Genomic DNA, 17,233 nt, shown 5'->3' with positions numbered 1-17,233 from the left:
TGTGTTTACATCCCTCTTAGTGAGCATTTCTCCTTTGCCAAGATAATCTACAGTAACCACCTGACAGGTGTGGCATATCAAGAAGCTAATTAAACAACATGATCATAACAAAGATGTTTACCATAAAATGTTTACCAAGTGGGACATCCTGTGAAATGTTTTGGTGGTCCACATCAGGGCCTGCTCTAGCATTTTGGGATACCTAAGTGATACCCCCACCAAGCGGGCACATTTTTTGTGTGTCCTCTCTTGACGGCGGAGAGAAAAATTTATGTTTTACACATTTTGCTATGGGGCGGATTTTTTTGCTGCAATTTTATAACAAATTTCATGCAATTCAAATAATTTTACTTATAAAATTACATTTTTTTTCAGTTTTAAAGCAAGCTTTCTGCAGATGACACATTTTGCCAGGTGGTGGAGAGAACATGTTGTCCTTTTATAACATATTTCATGCAATTCTACTTAATTTGCCATGGGGCAGAGATACATTTTTGCAGTTTTAAAGCAAATTTCATGCAATTCTACACATTTTGCCATGACGTATGTCATGTTAATGATATATGAGTGAGAGTAAGGAGGTCAGAGCCCCTGGGCACATGCCCTGCGTGCCCGGTCAGTATTCGGCCATGATTAGTTTAGATAACTGAAAAATCTAAAAATAGTTTTGCTGCCATGTTTCCATTGACCCATTTTTATTAGACAAAAGCAATCGCAAAAAAAACATTTCGATATGTGTAATGGCAATGGCAGATATAGCAGAAATGTTCTAAAGATCGCCAACACTTTTATACATTCGACAGCGGTGGATTTTTCATTTGTTGAGCTTTCTTTATTGCAACAAATGATGATGTAAATGTTTTTTTTCGAAGAAATTATGATTGCTGAATCATTTGGAAGGTACGTGATGTCACCCCGTAACATTAAAACTTCACTCCACATTTCATTCTAAATGCCTACAGCTAGCGAAATTGCCTTTTTTTTCTACTATAAAAATAATGTTTCTTTGCAGAACAGATCTACAGGAGTGCAGGTTTCACCATGGCACCGACCGTGACTATACGTTGGCACATGGGAATTATTTGAATATGTCAAATATTTGTCAATTATTGCATTCTAACCATGCTTGCTTTCACGAGCTACCTGAGACATGAAACAGATTTGTGGAAGGGCATAAAGACTGTCGCTAATTAATGAATGCGCCAATTATTAAAACCCAATGGTCACTCTGACAGAGCTCCAGATTTCCTCTATAGAGATGGGAGAACCATCTCTGCAGCACTACAGCAATTAGGCCTTTATGGTAGAGTGGCCAGACAGAAGCCACTCTTCAGTAAAATGCACGACAGCCTGCTAGGAGTTTGCCAAAAGGCACATAAAGGACTCACAGACCATGACAAACAAGATTCTCTGGACTGAGCTGTTTGGCCTGAATGCCGAGAGTCTTTAGGTGCCGTTTGGTAAACTCCAAGCAGGCTGTCATGTGCCTATTACTGAGGAGTGGCTTCCATCTGGCCGCTACCATAAAGGCCTGATTGGTGGAGTGCTGCAGAGATGATTGACCTTCTGGAAGGTTCTCCAATCTCCACAGAGGAACTCTAGAGCTCTGTCAGAGTGACCATTGGGTTCTTGGTCACCTCCCTGACCAAGGCCCTTCTCTCCCAATTGCTCAGTGTGGCAGGGCGGCCAGCTATAGGAAGAGTCTTGGTGGTTCAAAAGTTCTTCCATTTAAGAATGATGGAGGCCAATGTGTTCTTGGGGGATCTTCAATGCTGCAGAATGTTTTTGGTACCCTACCCTAGATCTGTGCCTCGACACAATCTTGTCTCAGAGCTCTACTGACAATTCCTTTGACCTCATGGCTAGGTCCAGTTGTAGAAACATCTCAAGGACTATCAGTGGTAGTAGGATGCACCTGAGCTCAATTTCAAGTCTAATAGCAATTGCTCTGAATACTTATGTTAATAAGATATTTCTGTTTTTTTATTTTTAATAATTTCACAAAAATGAAAAAAAAAAACTGTTTTTGCTTTGTCATTATGGGGTATTGTGTGTAGATTACTATTTAAAAAATATATTTAATAAAAGTTAGATTAAGGCTGTAATGCAACAACATGTGGAAAAGTCAAGGGGTCTGAATACCTTCCAAATGCGCTGTATGCATTTCAACCCTCAGTCTTACTATAGGGCTTTAACTCCCCAAATTGATGCAAACAGAGAGCTGCATCTTGGCAGAGATGGCTTTACCTCTTACTTCTTCTATCCCACCGCATCACTAGAAGAGGGAACTACTGGGAAACAATCAACACATTTCTCTCAGATCTGAGTGATTCTGGACAAATCAATACTCCATGCTGGTCTACTGTGAACACATGAGAGACTTTGGCCCTGCAGGTATCAGATAAGGAACATTTGTTGTCACCTTGCCTTAAAAGCACCTCATAAGTACACATTTCCCTTTTATATTTCTATCCAGTTCTGGACATTTGTAGGCTACCAAATCTGGGTTCTCCAAGGGTAAGCTTATCAGTGTTGCCTTTGTGTTGATTCTATGCATTTTTTCACAAATACAGGGCAATATTCATGATAACAGAGTCAACTTACTTGAATAATAGAAAAAAAAGGACCAAAAAATAAGTAAATAAAATGTAAAAGTATACACATGTACAGACTATGATACGCAAGAACATTCACTCTTGTAAACAATGCAATTTGCCATTTCTGTCAGCATATGACGTCATGACAACTGACCGGTCCGCTCCACAAAAAAAATTAAATGTTTCAAAAAATATTTTTTTCTAAAATAAATCTGGCTTGAAATCAATCATTATCTTTGTTGAAACGGAAGGTAGTCCATAGTAACCTTTGCCATCGTCTCATAGTATAAGTTGTATCCATAAATATAGGTTCATGTATTTCAATGTCATTTGTGAATGTAGTTGTTATGCCACATTTTTTTTTTTTACCTTTATTTAACTAGGCAAGTCAGTTAAGAACAAATTCTTATTTTCAATGACGGCCTAGGAACAGTGGGTTAACTGCCTGTTCAGGGGCAGAACGACATATTTTGTACCTTGTCAGCTTGGGGATTTGAACTTGCAACCTTTCGGTTACTAGTCCAATGCTCTAACCACTAGGCTACCCTGCCGAACCTCGCTCAGCTGTTTACCAGTAAACGTTTGTCATATGGGACTTCCTACTCTTAAATGTTTTGGTGGTCAACATTGCCAGATGAAATCATCTTGTTAAAATATTATGAAACACCTGCCTTTTGTGTCAATAACAATAAGATACATTGTAATCTCTATAATCTCAAATGAATTAAACAAATATTTGAGGAAGGTCTGTGAATTTTATTTGGTGCATATAATGACATCAGCACATAGGCTAGGAATATTTGGCCATGACCTAGGCCTACATTTGTGGGCCAATTCTCCAGAGTAGTGGGACATAATATACTATAATTTTTGGTGTTTTTGTATTTTACTCCCTTTTTCTCCAAATTTCAATTATGTTCTTGTCTCATCGCTGCAACTCCCGAAGGGGCTCGGGAGAGGCGAAGGTCGAGTCATGCGTCCTCCGAAACATGACCCGCCAAACTGCACTCCTTAACACCTGCCCGCTTAACCCGGAAGCCGGAAGCCTCCTTGTGTCGGAGGAAACACCGTTCAACTGACGACCAAAGTCAGCCTGCGGGCGCCCGGCCCGCCACAGGGAGTCACTACAGCGAGATGAGCAAAGTAAAGCCCTCCCGGCCAAACCCTCCCCTAACCTGGATGACGCTGGGCCAATTGTGCACCGCCCTATGGAACACCCGATCACGGCCAGTTGTGACACAGCCTGGAATCGAACCCGATGCATTGCCTTAGGCCGCTGCACTACTCGGGAGGCCCCGGGACATAATATACTGATCAAAAAATATAAACGCAATATGCAACCACTTCAACAATTTTGCTGAGTTACAGTTCATAAGGAAATCAGTCAATGGAAATAAATTAATTAGGCCCTAATCTATGGATTTCACATGACTGGGCAGGGGCGCAACCATGGATGGGCCTGGAAGGGCACCGGCCCACCCACAGGGGAGCCAGGTCCAGCCAATCAGAATGAGTTTTTCCCTAAAAAAAGGCTTTATTACAGACAGAAATACTCCTCAGTTTTATCAGCTGTCCGGCTGGCTGGTCTCAGACGATCCCGCAGGTGAAAAAACTGGATGTGGCGGTCCTGGTGGTTACACGTGGTCTGTGGTTGTGAGGCTGTTTGGATGTACTGCCAAATTCTCTAAAACGATGGCTTATGGTAGAGAAATGAAAATAACATTCTCTGGCAAAAGCTCTGGTAGGCATTCCTGCAGTCAGCATGCCAATTGCATGCTCCCTCATGCTGTTTAGTCAGCTTCTTGATATGCCACACCTGTCAAGGGGGTGTGTCACGCCCTGGCCATAGAGGCTTTTATTCTCTATTTTGGTTAGGGCAGGGTGTGACTAGGGTGGGCATTCAATGTTCTTTTTTCTATGGTTTTGTATTTCTTTGTTTTTTGCCGGGTATGGTTCTCAATCAGGGACAGCTGTCTATCGTTGTCTCTGATTGGGAACCATACTTAGGTAGCTCTTGCCCACATGGGTTTTGTGGGTAGTTGTTTTCTGTATAGTTAGTTTCCTTACAGAACTGTTCGTTTTCCTCTTTGTTATTTTTTGTTCTAGTGTTCTGATTTTAATAAAATATCATGAACACGTCTCACGCTGCACCTTGGTCCAGTCATTCACAGGAAGAGGATCGTTACAGGGTGGATTATCTTGGCAAAGGATAAATGCTCTCTAGCAGGATTGTAAACACATTTATTTCAGCTCATGAAACATGAGACCAACACTTTAAATATTGCAATTTTTGTTCAGTATAGATGCCCAATTGTTTTGATAATAAATAACTGAGTAGGGTATTATAATAATGTACTGCCTTTAGCAACGCCTGTTACAGCTATTCTGTAAAGTAGAGCCTTGAGAGCATTATGCATCTAGTATAATATATTAAATAAGGTAGCCAACACACACATTTAAGTTAACTATATTAGTCAAAATGAAATCAAATTGTATTGGTCACATGAGCGGAATACAACAGGCGTAGACTTTACCATGACATGCTTACTTACAAGCCCATTCACAACAATGCTGATTTAAAAAGTAAGACAAATGCTAAAAAATTCAATTAAGGAAATAGTAACACAATAAAATAACAATAACGAGGCTATATACAAGGAGCACCTGAACCGAGTCAATGTGCAGCGGCACGAGGTAGTTGTAGGTACATGTCGGTAGGGGTAAAAGTGACTAGGGAATCAGGATAGATAATAAGTGCAGGCAGCGTGTGTAAAGAGTGTGAAAGTGTGTCTGTGTGACTGTGTGTGTTTGGCGTCAATATGCATGTTTGTGTATGTGTATGTGTGTGTTGGAGTGTCAGTGTAGTATATGTGAGTGGGTGAAGTCTAGTGAGTGTGCATAGAGCCGGTGCAATAGAATCAGTCCAAGAAAAATATACAAATGTAAATAGTCCGGGTAGCCAATTGATGAACTGTTCAGGAGTCTATTGGCTTGGGGGTAGAAGTTGTTCTGCCGTGCGGCAGCAGAGAGGACAGTTTAGGACTTGGAGGGCTGGAGTCTTTAACAATTTTTAGGGCTTTCCTCTGACACCATCTGGTATAGAGGTCATGAATGGCAGGGAGTTCGGCCTCAGTGATGTACAGGGGTGTATTCATTCTGCCGATTCTGTTGAAAAACATTTCTTAAACGGAAGCAAACGGAGCAAAACTGGGATAAACATACCTGAATTTGTCCAATTGAAATTCTTGTTTGCAACTATTGGACTAATGATTATACCCTAGATCAGCTAGATGCAGGAAGGAGTGTACAAGGAGGTATTGAATGTATCGCTGTCTGTCCATGTGTTACTGTCTGTCACCTAAAAACATTTCTCTCGACCTGTGTGCACCTACGTTGTAGACTTTAATTCGTAGGCTAGGTTGTAGTAACTTCATAAATGGGTATAGGGAAAATGTGAGTATCATGTAGTAGCCTAAACCTATGGTTGTTACATTGAACTGGGTGAATGGAACATGAATGATAGTCGTCCAACATGCTACAATAGAAGTAAGGACACGCTCATGAAAAAAAACATCACCAACTGCCGACAGGTTTGCACCATGATAGGTCCTTCGGGGTGTGGACACAGAGGAACTGAGGAACTTGAAGCTCTCAAGCCGCTCCACTACAGCCCTGTCGATGTGAATGAGAGCTTGTTCAGCACTCCATTTCCTGTAGTCCACGATAAGCTCCTTTGTCTTACCCACGTTGAGGGAGAGGTTGTTGTCCTGGCAGTGCGGCTGTCTCATCGTCGCCGGTGATCAGGCCTACCACCGTCGTGTTGTTGGCAAACTTAATCAAGGTAGTCAAGGTATCAAGTCAAGGTATCAAGAGGAATATAATGTGTTATTGTCCAAATTATCATTAATGGAATATAATGTGTTATTGTCCAAATTATCATTAATGGAATATAATGTGTTATTGTCCAAATTATCATTAATGGAATGGAATATGTTATTGTCCAACTTGTCATTAATGTCAAATAAGATATAAATGTAATGTTTTTCAACAAAAAGTATCTCCATGCAAATGTGATAGATATGGGCTGGGATCAGCTATTAATTTCTATCTAAGCAGGAAAACAATATCTTCCTCTAGTTGACATTCAGCGTATTGCTTCTCCCCTAATTATGATCAACCAACAGTAGATCCGACCCACTGCCCCCTTCTGCAATTAGTTTGTATTAGACAGTGAATGACTAACACTCCCTGTTGACATGAAAACTCAATGAAGTGATTATTTCAATGACGTTCACTGCAAGAAGTCACTCCTGGCATCTGAGGCTGCCGTTGCCAGCTTGGCCAGAGAGAACATTACAGGCTATGATAGGCTCATATTGTATTTATTGTTGGGGGGGGGGGGGGGGGGGGGGGGGCATCAGACAAAACAAACACGTGGGAACCAGTAGAGTAAAAACATTTGTGCTCATTCTCCTGCCTCTCAAACTAGAATGATATTTAAAAGGCTTTACTCTGCTGTGGTAGTGGTGTGGCTTGGGTCCAGATGGGTGCTATAGGCATGATTTGTATCTGCTTTATTGAGATTGAGTTCCACCCCCACCTCCTCTTATCCATCCTCAGGAGACTTCTAATGCACTGACACCAGTGGGGAATCATTTTTTTCGTTACAATCTATTTAGCAATGATTTATCGATCGCTGCCTCTTCCCTCATAGAAAATTAACAATCCTATTTGGGAAATCAGATTTTCACGCCTTTCATGAGAATGTGGTTATGGTGCAGGTCCCAGGGGTGGCTGGGGGAGGCTGGGGTAAGTTGACTTTAAACTCCCATGGTGCTGTGTGGCTCTCTGGGCCTTTCAGTTGTGATAGTGGCAAATGTAACGTTGGCCCAGTGATACCCCTCTCTATTTCCCTCTCTTTTTTCCCCCTCTGCACAGCTGTCTGAGTTTGTAATGTTTTGTTTTTTAAATGAAATCTAATTGCAGATTTGGGGTAAATGCAGACTACAGGAGATATTGGAATTAACATGAAGATGAAGTGACCTTCTTAAAGTTGATACATTCCTGTGTCATTAAGCCGGTTTTGAGCAGATCTACAGTATGTAGTGTAGGTTAGACCTGTTCTGTAGAATGCTGAGGGAGATGCTTTCCGAAATGACCAGTCATATGTCGCACTGGTAAAGGTAAAGGTAGCTTTCTCCTGCTCAGATGTTGCATGCACCAACCAATCTGGTGTCGTCGGGCACCAGATTGCTATATTATATGATATGGTTAGCTGATACATAAAATACCTATCCAGGTATCGTAAGATCTGGTCAGCAACGTCTGAGCAGAGGAGCACGACCGAAAGCTTGCTGCATTTTCCACAGGGAAAGCTTCCCCTGCCCTTGTAGGAGGAGTCAGATTAGACACAGCAAAAGCTTTGATGCTCCAGAATGTCAGCACTGTGGATTGATGTAACAAAAAAACGCACTCCTGGCCAATCAGGTTATTTTATTTGTTGTGGATCTGCTGTGTCTCCTGGTTTGCAGGCTTCAAATAACTCTTTTTAATATACAGTCTTTGATAGTCTTCGGCCTGCGCTGATCCATTATGGCATGGCATTTTGGAGCGTTTTTTATTTTAGTGGAGGTAGGGAACCTTAATCATTGATTATTAATGAGAAATATGAAAGAGAGACGTACATTTTCCTGTTGGATGGTTTAAACGGTCATTCTGGGAAAAGTCATCCTATTCCATTCAGAGAATAATGTGCTTACGGGAGAGATGCCTTACATTAAAATTCAAGTTAGCCATCAGTTTACTGTATGATACCGGTATCACTTGATGAAGAAATCTGAATTAATTGCACTGGAGTCACATGTCTATAAAGGATAAGAAAGCATCAGAGCATATTTATTGAAAATACTGTATATTTGAGATTTCACTTGACCTTTTTTCATTTATTTATTTATATCGTTTTGTCTTAACATGGGAATAGCTGGACACTACTGTAAAAGCCGCCCAGTGCACAACAGACGTGCCATAGTGGGGGAATGGGTGGATAAACAGTATGTCTCCCTACCCTAAGGGGGAGACAAATCATCATCTCTCATAGCACATGCAGCATGACCATAGAGGTGCTGGATGGGACATTATACAATACCTCTGGGGCGTAGGGTGCATTATCCTTCCATTTCACCAGCATTATCCTTCCACCCGCCAGCATTGGTGACAATGACGTCACTCATTTTTTGCTGAAGCACATTCTCTTTTAACACTCCTCTTGTATAGGCATTTGTTTTTCTAAATCTCAGAAGACTTCTCACTGTAACTTCTCACTGTAACTTCTCACGGACAACTTCTCCATGTGCTTTTTATTATTATTTGGAGACTAACTTTCTTCAGGTGAAAATAAGGGCTTATTTACCCTGCATCTTGTACTCAAACACTGCACACAAGTGTAACCACTCTGCTATCTCCTCGGGGACATCAATTGTGATCTAAATGTAAGCAACACATATTCTGCCACAAAGAATGATCTATTCTTAACTTATGACAAGTGACTGTGAGTATGTCAATGGCGCCTTAATAAAAGAAGACAATCGTTGTCATACTGAATCAGCTTATAGATTTACTGTCAAATACCTGGATATGATAGCTTTGGAACAGGGTAGAACGAGGCAAGTTGCAGAAAACAAATAGCCACTGTAAATTGCCCATTTCTTTTTGCGTTTAGTACATTTATAGATTACTCATTTCAATTGTGTAATGTGTAAATAAATTAGGAGTATTCACTTATAATTGTAAAATAATTATTGTCATAATATTATGTTAGAACTTACTCGATTCTGAAGGCCAGGCTATATGTTTGACACCGAACAGGGTGCAATTATTATTATTATTATTTTTACCACCATTTGTATCCTTGTTATTACCATTTACTCTTATTCTTTTTATTATTCTTAACATTACTTCATTATCATTCTCTTCCGGCGTCCAGAGCCTTGAATTTCGGTTGAGCTGAGCGTGGTCGACCAAGGCAGAAGTCCCTTGCTCAGGGGGACAATGGCATTAAGGCCATTAGCTATTAGCATGGATATCTGATGAGCGCTGAGGGCTCTGTGCTGACCACCTCTTTCATGGACACTGAGGGTAGGGACGGAGGAGTGGGAGGGACGGAAGGGTGAAAGCCAAGTGCTTTTCCCTGTTCCTGCACTGAGGCCATGGGGACTAAGGCAACCCCACTCCCCCCTACTCACCCCACTCCACCCCTAAGCCCCCACACCAAACACACCCATTCCCACTTCGGCTAAAGAGCTGCACCCAGAGCCCTTTTTTAATCATGTAATTAACAGCCCTGGATGAAGGAGGAAGAGACCGATGCTGCGCCTATCCTCCAGCAGACTTAGAGGCCAGTGGAACTGATGATTAGAGCTGTGATCTCATTCCCACCACTTGTTTAGAGTCTGTCAGGAAGAGAAATGCCAGCATTACCAACACTCCTTATATGATGAAAAGAGGAAAAGGGAAAGAAATGGAATGATGGACAGTTCTGGACCCTGCCTTGATCTAAATGTCCATTGATTATTATTATATTTCTCATCATAACTGGTGGGGGAAAGATTCCCCTTTCTCTTAATTTTTCCCACATTCCAACAAAAGGCACTACCTTCATTTTTATTCTATTTTAAATGTTGTTTTGCGAACTCTCATGCCCGGTGAAAATTATATTGTGAAATTTCAGCACCGCCCGCGTTCCCTGCTGCTGTCCCTCTGAGCTTTCAAACAGCCGACAGACTGTGAAGAATAAATAATAAAAAACTATTGATTATTTTGATGACTGCAAGATTCAATTAGGTATTAATTTTGCCCTCCAGTGGACCTATCAAGCGACTCAAAGGATAGGAGATGGGAGGTGGGGGTGGGCCCAAATGGATGCAGAGAGAGCGTAAGACCAGCCTCAGACAGAGGGGAAAATGTGTTTACCTCGCCAGGCAGAGAGGTGCATTTATGCTCAGAGTTCCATATTTAAGTGCTCCACCAATGAAGCCCTGATGACAAGCGACATTGTTACCAGGGATATGAGTATTGACCAGCCGGCTCGCCTTTGGATGACAGCTACTATTCCATTGATGAACATTTTCATAGATTATCATGTCATATCAAAGCCCCCCCGATTCCTCTGATGAGCGCATTAAAATAGCCCCTCTGGGCAGGAAAACATCGACCACCCTGGCAGGAGTGGGGGTGGTGGTGTACTGGCGCAGGGGCAAGGTTGACCCCCCTTTCCCTCTTGCCATACATGCTGGTCACCTGTCCCCATCTCCAACCCATTTAGACTGAATGCTTGTCCATAAATAAGGCAGCGTGAGTGGGACAGAGTTTTACCTCTCTGTGTTGCTGCGGTTCTTTGTGTGTCTCAGAGCAGGAGGGAGGGGGAACAGTCTGAGGTGACACGAGGGAGAGGAGACACAGGAGAGGCAGAGAGAGAGAGAGAGAGAGAGGGAGAGAGAGAGAGAAAGGGAGGAGAGAAAGTAGAGTTGACATCTCCAGTGCTTGTCTTGGAAGCAACCTCAGGCTTGAACCCACAGTGGCTATTCAGATGCAACAAGGTCGAGGAGGCTGTTTCTGTTTTGTAGCAAGCATCATGCACTAGCTGGTCTCTGCTCTGTGGTGGCGAGCATGTTTTAATTGGTTTCTGTCAGATTTTTTTGGACATTCAGAAAATAATCTTTTACGCTTTTTTTTGTCATTTAGTGGAGCTTCATTTAGGTATGTATGCTTTTTGATGGTTTATTTATTTTGTGCACTTTTAGATAGTTGCACATCAGTAATTAGCCAGGTTACTTCATTACACTATACATTACTTTGTTAATAATTCATTGACAGTCATTCTAATTCCCTCCAGTTTATGGTGGTTCGTGTTTTGTAAAAATGTGAGACATTGGAATTTCAAAACGTAATTTGGGGAGGACCTTATGATATGCAGTGATCTATTCCTGCTCTTGATTGGAAGAGGCCTTAATCGTTCGCTGGTTGCCTCTGACTAATGCAGAAGAATAAGGACACCTTTGACTTCTTGCTCTTACTGAAAGTATCGTGCAGGCTTTACCTTTGAGAAATGAATAAACTGTCTACATAGATGTTTTTTTTTTTTGTAATAGCAGATACATCTTTAGCAATTTAATTTCTAGGTACAGTATGCGTGTACAGGATGAGTGTAATGGTGAAATTGTGATACGTCTGTTCTGTTGGTATTATCGAGCCTGGAGAGGTGTGGAGAACCTTTAAAGCTGGAAGGTATAATGGCAAAGCCATACGAACCTTAGCCGCTCTTCACTGGGCAGGCTGCAGCCAGCAATATCAGCGGGAGCAGCACCAGTCTCAGATACAAGAGCGAGCGCTAGAGCGAGAGAGGGAGGGGAAAGGCGGGAGAGAGAGTGACGAGTGAGCGTTAGAGGGGAGACACCGGGATAGAGAGAATGGGAGAGTGAAGGGGGGTAGACAGAGAGAACAAGCCGGCGTAGAGTAGTGTGCTGCGAGGCAAATCTAACCACGTTGTTCTGTTGTTTTCCCCACCTGGGCTCCCCAGCTCCCTCCACGATCCGATGATTACAGGGCAGCTGAGCAAGCCGCTGCTCTCCCTGCGCAGCGAGATGAGCGTGGCGGAACTCCGGGCCGAGGACAAAGCGGCCACCCCAGATAGCGAGCTCAACGACGAGTCACTGCTCCTGTCCTCCGAGGCCAGGGAAAGAGAGGACATACCCAACAAGCTCTATGGTGAGTCCATGGACAGGACAGCTCTCGGTCTCTCCTCTCCCTTCGGGGACTGGTTGTGGCACGAGAGGCCAGGGAAAGGCTGTCTGAGACCAGGTGCTGCTGGAGCAGGTGCTAGAAGACTGTGATAGACCTAACTAAGTTGAGGTGCAGGGATTCGGGGAAGAGGTGGATGCAATAGGGTTGGTTGCCTGAGTTGTAGTATTGTAGAAGACAAGTTATTTAAGTGAGTTTTCAGGTGATGTGGTGTTTTACATGTTCATTATGTCGTCATGACTTTTTTCACTGGAAATATAAGTATATATATATAAACGGTTTGGTATTTTGTTATGAGTCTTGTGCTCATTGATTAATTGATTTATCTTTAGAAGTTTATCTTGAGAAGTTTAGGTGTGGTAACATTTTCAAATAGAATGTTGTGAGAGTCCCCATCAGGTGATTATTCAAATATCACACTTGGAGTTGTTCAAATATCACACTTGGAGTTGCAATGTGCCTTTAGGCATACACATTTAGGAATTTGTGTTTGTATAGTTTACATAGATTAGATTGGTAGAACAGACGAAAATATTTGTGACAAGTGACCCTTCCTTTCATAACTTTGAAAATAAGCATCTATGGCTGCGTTTACACAGGCAGCCCAATTCTTTCATTTTTCCACTAATTGGTCTTTTGATCAATCACATCAGATCTTTTTACATCAGATCTTTCACAGAGCTGATCTGACAGGTCAAAAGACCAATTAGTGAGAAAATAAATCAGAATTGGGCTGCCTGTGTAAACGCAGCCTATGTCTTGGAACGTGGCGTTTTATATTTTGTTGCTTGTGTGAAAGTGAAAAGTGTGAACGTTGTGACAAAATATGCAAAATTAGAGAGAATGTTAGGCTATATTGTATCAGGGGGGGAAAAATGCCTATGAATTGAGCAAGTGGTGAGGATCTCTGGCTTTGGTTTTGGTTTGTGAAATGTGCTCGTGCTTGATTATCTCTGCAGTGGTGGATGATCACAATGTATTCTTATGTAAGCTACTAACAATTGTTTTTGTTGTCCAATGGCAAATAAGGGTATGAAGATGAATTTATATTTATTAAAAGTATATGCAGTAAACACATTTAAATCACTTAATATAACATTAGCAATTTAGACATTGAAACGATGGTCAAATTAATCATTGTTGGAAAATGGCCTATAGTTCTTATAGGGAATTACATTTAAATACTACAATTAGAATATTAAGAGATACTAATTAGAAAATAAATGGATGTCATTTTAACAGATAGAAAATATGTATTTATCCATCTCTCTTATTCATGTCATGTTCAGGTTCAATTACAGTTGTGACCAAGTTAATTAATATGCTTTTAGTTAAACTAATTTACTTATCCAGGCAGTCTAATTTAATCCCAGGTCATAACGATGAATCAATAGGTCTAATGAGATTAAAACGTGTTTTATAATGAAACTATAAAGGTCATATAACACTATGTCTAATATTGACTGCTGTAACATGTAGATTCAGCCTCAAAGTAAAGCTTATACACAACCTCAATTATTTCAACTGGTTTGTTTGGATTTTCCTCAGATCCTTTTTTGATGGAAGAATTGGCATTCAGTTTTTAGTCAATGCGGTCACAAAAATAATTCAAACGCATTCAGTCACTCACTAATCCTTACTTACACCAAATGATCACTCAGTAAATGTTTGGTCCCATCAAATTTATGTGTAATAAAAATAAAAAAAAACATGTAGCGATTCCAACATTGATATGGGTAATACGGATCTAAGATATGCATTTCTGCTTTTCAAAAAGGCACCACATAGGCCTCCTTTTTTTTTCTTCTTCTACCAATTCTCTCAGGCGTTGCAATTAGAATGTTTGAACTAAATGACCTAATAGAACCGTGGAGAGGCTAAAGTTGACTTTTTTGTTCTACTGTGCTGCGGGTGTGGGTGATGGGAGGGGCTATGATGTGGTCTATTTAAGACCACATTTTACTCTGTGCTTTCATCAAAGGCTATTTCATGGTACAGTACTTTTAGACTTAGTACACATCTGAACATGCTTTTAAGGTTATGAGTCAGTACTCAGCCGTTAAGGATGTACTACGTCTATTTCTGAAAATGCCCATGGACATCAGTGTAAAAGATTATTGACTAAAATTCCATGAACCCCCTTCATATTACAGTAAATGTCGGCGTGTGCAGAGAGGCTTTTAGTGGTCTGAAGAGATATGCGAACTTGTGGAATTACAAGATAATGGGTTTAATATGTTTTCATGAAAGAAAACAAATTGAATTGTGTCTTACAGATAATATTGATACAAACTACTACAGTACTACTTATACGTGATTATATTGGTAGGAAAATACATACTCATATTAACGTACTACATTATAAACATAATAATGATAGTATTATAGTAATACAAAAAAAAAGACACACATTGCTCTGTAACATAAACATCCTATGAAAAAGTAGAACCAAAAGAACAAATACCAAGTTATGTACACACGGACTCTGACGAGAAGAATGCAATTTGGCCTTACAGTAATGTATGTGTAAGGTTTGATGTGGGTTTATAGGTGGCAACAGAGCGTACGTAGGCTACCTCGAGTTCAGATTATACCAGAAAAACAGAAAAACATTGATGTATTATACTCACCATACATACACACAAAACATATTAAAAACCCATTTGGATTCTGCGTTTGGCCTGCACTTAGCTACAATACCTTAACTCCTTTTCTATTGAAACACTGTCAGCACAACAATACATACCATTTTTACATCTCATTTACTTTTACGTGTCAATATGTTTTTTCTATTTGGCAATATTGTGACTTTCTCCCCCTTACGTGTTAGTTAAGGGAAGGGGGTGCGCTTCCTGAGAGAAAACATTGAGCACGTGTGTTACAACCCACTACACAGATGTACTGCACTCAGTGCTAAGACTTGGAGGCATTACGAGAATGCAAAAAAAAGAGATGCTATCTTTTCTCATTTATGTGGTGCTGCCTGCTGCCAAAAAAAACACAAATATATCACAATAAAACAAGTTGAGTTTCTAATAATCACTGTATAATCAGGGCTAATCTCCTTTTGGATGAATTCTAATGATCAAGTGCAGGAAATCACTTACACTCGTTAGTACAGATAACATCTGGAGTGACCCGTTGCTGGTGACGTCCTCCAACACCATTGGTGCCCAAGAGGAGCAATGCTCTAACAGTCTACCTGTAACACCAATCATAAACAAGGCTGTGTTCCATTGGACGTGAAAAGACGAGAGAGGCATTGGTTATTGCTAAATGAATAATACATCAGACGGCAGCTGTCCCGTTATGATAAAGCATACAGTAGCCAGGTACTGTATGGTGTGTGTGTTTTGTGTGTCTGTACAAGTTGTGTGTTTTGGGACTAGACGCATGAGTGGTGCAAAGGGGACGATAGTGTGTAGCCTGGCAGTGTTGTGTTCTGTTGTTGCCACAAAGCACCACTTGGCTGAACTTCTGAGAAGTATTTTGGGGGAAGGTTCTCCAAACAGCCTCACGTCCTGATCAGTGTACGGCTCCAGCTGTCATTCAAATGAATTTTTTAGGATATCCCAGGGCTAGGCTCTCCAAAACAGAGACTAGGGTAACAGGTAGCTCATTCATCTCAACACTGTTGCAATTCTCTGTAATAAGCATCAAGCCTTCTTTCACTTCACCTTCAGACTCCTGATAACAGCTGAAGCCCATTAGTCCATGTTTGTTTGTTCTCTATCTCCCTCCCTTTATTTCTGTATCTCTCTCTCTCTCTCACACACACACACACATTCAATTATAGACCATTTCTGCTGAACAGACTACAATGATAAAAATATTTCTTAAATGAGAAATGACATCCTTCATATTGCATTGCACTTTTCTTAAACGGCCGTTGTTATTGTTATAATACTGTATTTAACACCAATTACAAAATGATAACAGAGTTATGTAAATGTTATAAATACAGTGGTGTGTTTTGGTAGAGGATGTCTTGATATGTGACTGGCCAGAGTTGGTGTCTCTTGTGGGGCTGATGGAGGAAGGCATGACTCTGCCCGTAGGCTGTGCCTGGGGTGTGCCCTCAGAACCACTGCTCCTCCCGGGAGACTTGGCACAGCGTAGAGGCAGTCAGGACATGTGGTTGCCAGGCTACCCAGCCTCCTTGCTCCAGCCAAACGCTACAGTCAGGAGATGAGGGGGGAGGGAGGGAGGGAGGGAGGGAGGGAGGGAGGGAGAGAGGATGAGAGAGAGGAAGAAAGAGAGGGAGAGAGGGAGAGAGAGAGGGAGAGAGGGAGAGAGAGAGGGAGAGAGGGAGAGAGGGAGAGAGAGAGGAAGAGAGAGAGGGAGAGAGAGAGGGAGAGAGGAAGAGAGAGAGGAAGAAAGAGAGGGAGAGAGAGAGAGAGAGAGGGAGAGAGAGAGAGGTAGCTCAACTCCTCTCACGAAGCAGCACTGCTCCCCTAACTGCAGGCCACAGGGCAAAGTGGATGACAGGAGGATGGTTGCTGCTCACAAACAAGAAGAAGTGTAATGTTAAGCCAAGGTTGTACTGTATCTTTGTGCACACGTTTGTTTATGCATGTTTAGCCTATGTTACAGGTATGTGAGGTATGAAGACTCCATGCTCTCTTATCAGCCTCCTTTAGTCCCCTTTGCCGTAGACTACAGAGGCATGTACTCGAGGTTAAGGATGGATACGTATCTCTTTGCGATGGCCGAAGCAAACTTTTATAAACGTGCAGGTTTTATTAAGGACATTGATTATACTTTGAATTTCTTCATCAGAAAAAAAAATCATGAAGACTCCAAGTTGTGGTTTAAATGTTTGATAATGTATGTGGATGCCC

The 17,233-nt window shown here is 41.4% G+C and overlaps 1 protein-coding gene across 4 annotated transcripts in view; it reads left to right on the top strand.

The window, feature by feature from the left end:
* The first annotated feature begins 11,019 nt into the window (after positions 1 to 11,019).
* LOC110489921 (POU domain, class 6, transcription factor 2) overlaps positions 11,020 to 17,233 on the top strand; it is a 90,054-nt gene continuing 83,840 nt past the window's right edge. For 3 of the 4 annotated variants that reach the window (XM_021562935.2, XM_036944215.1, XM_021562934.2), the window contains exons 1-2: positions 11,020 to 11,351; positions 12,172 to 12,359. In XM_021562935.2, the coding sequence (XP_021418610.2) occupies positions 12,188 to 12,359 (172 nt within the window). In that variant the 5' untranslated portion in view covers positions 11,020 to 11,351; positions 12,172 to 12,187. Of the gene's footprint in view, positions 11,352 to 12,026; positions 12,360 to 17,233 lie in introns of those variants that run through there. The other variant, XM_036944214.1, reaches the window with a different exon arrangement.

This window comes from Oncorhynchus mykiss, chromosome 15 (assembly GCF_013265735.2).
Source record: "Oncorhynchus mykiss isolate Arlee chromosome 15, USDA_OmykA_1.1, whole genome shotgun sequence".
Taxonomy (NCBI): Eukaryota; Metazoa; Chordata; class Actinopteri; order Salmoniformes; family Salmonidae; genus Oncorhynchus; species Oncorhynchus mykiss.
This window is presented reverse-complemented; position numbering and strand designations above follow the sequence as displayed.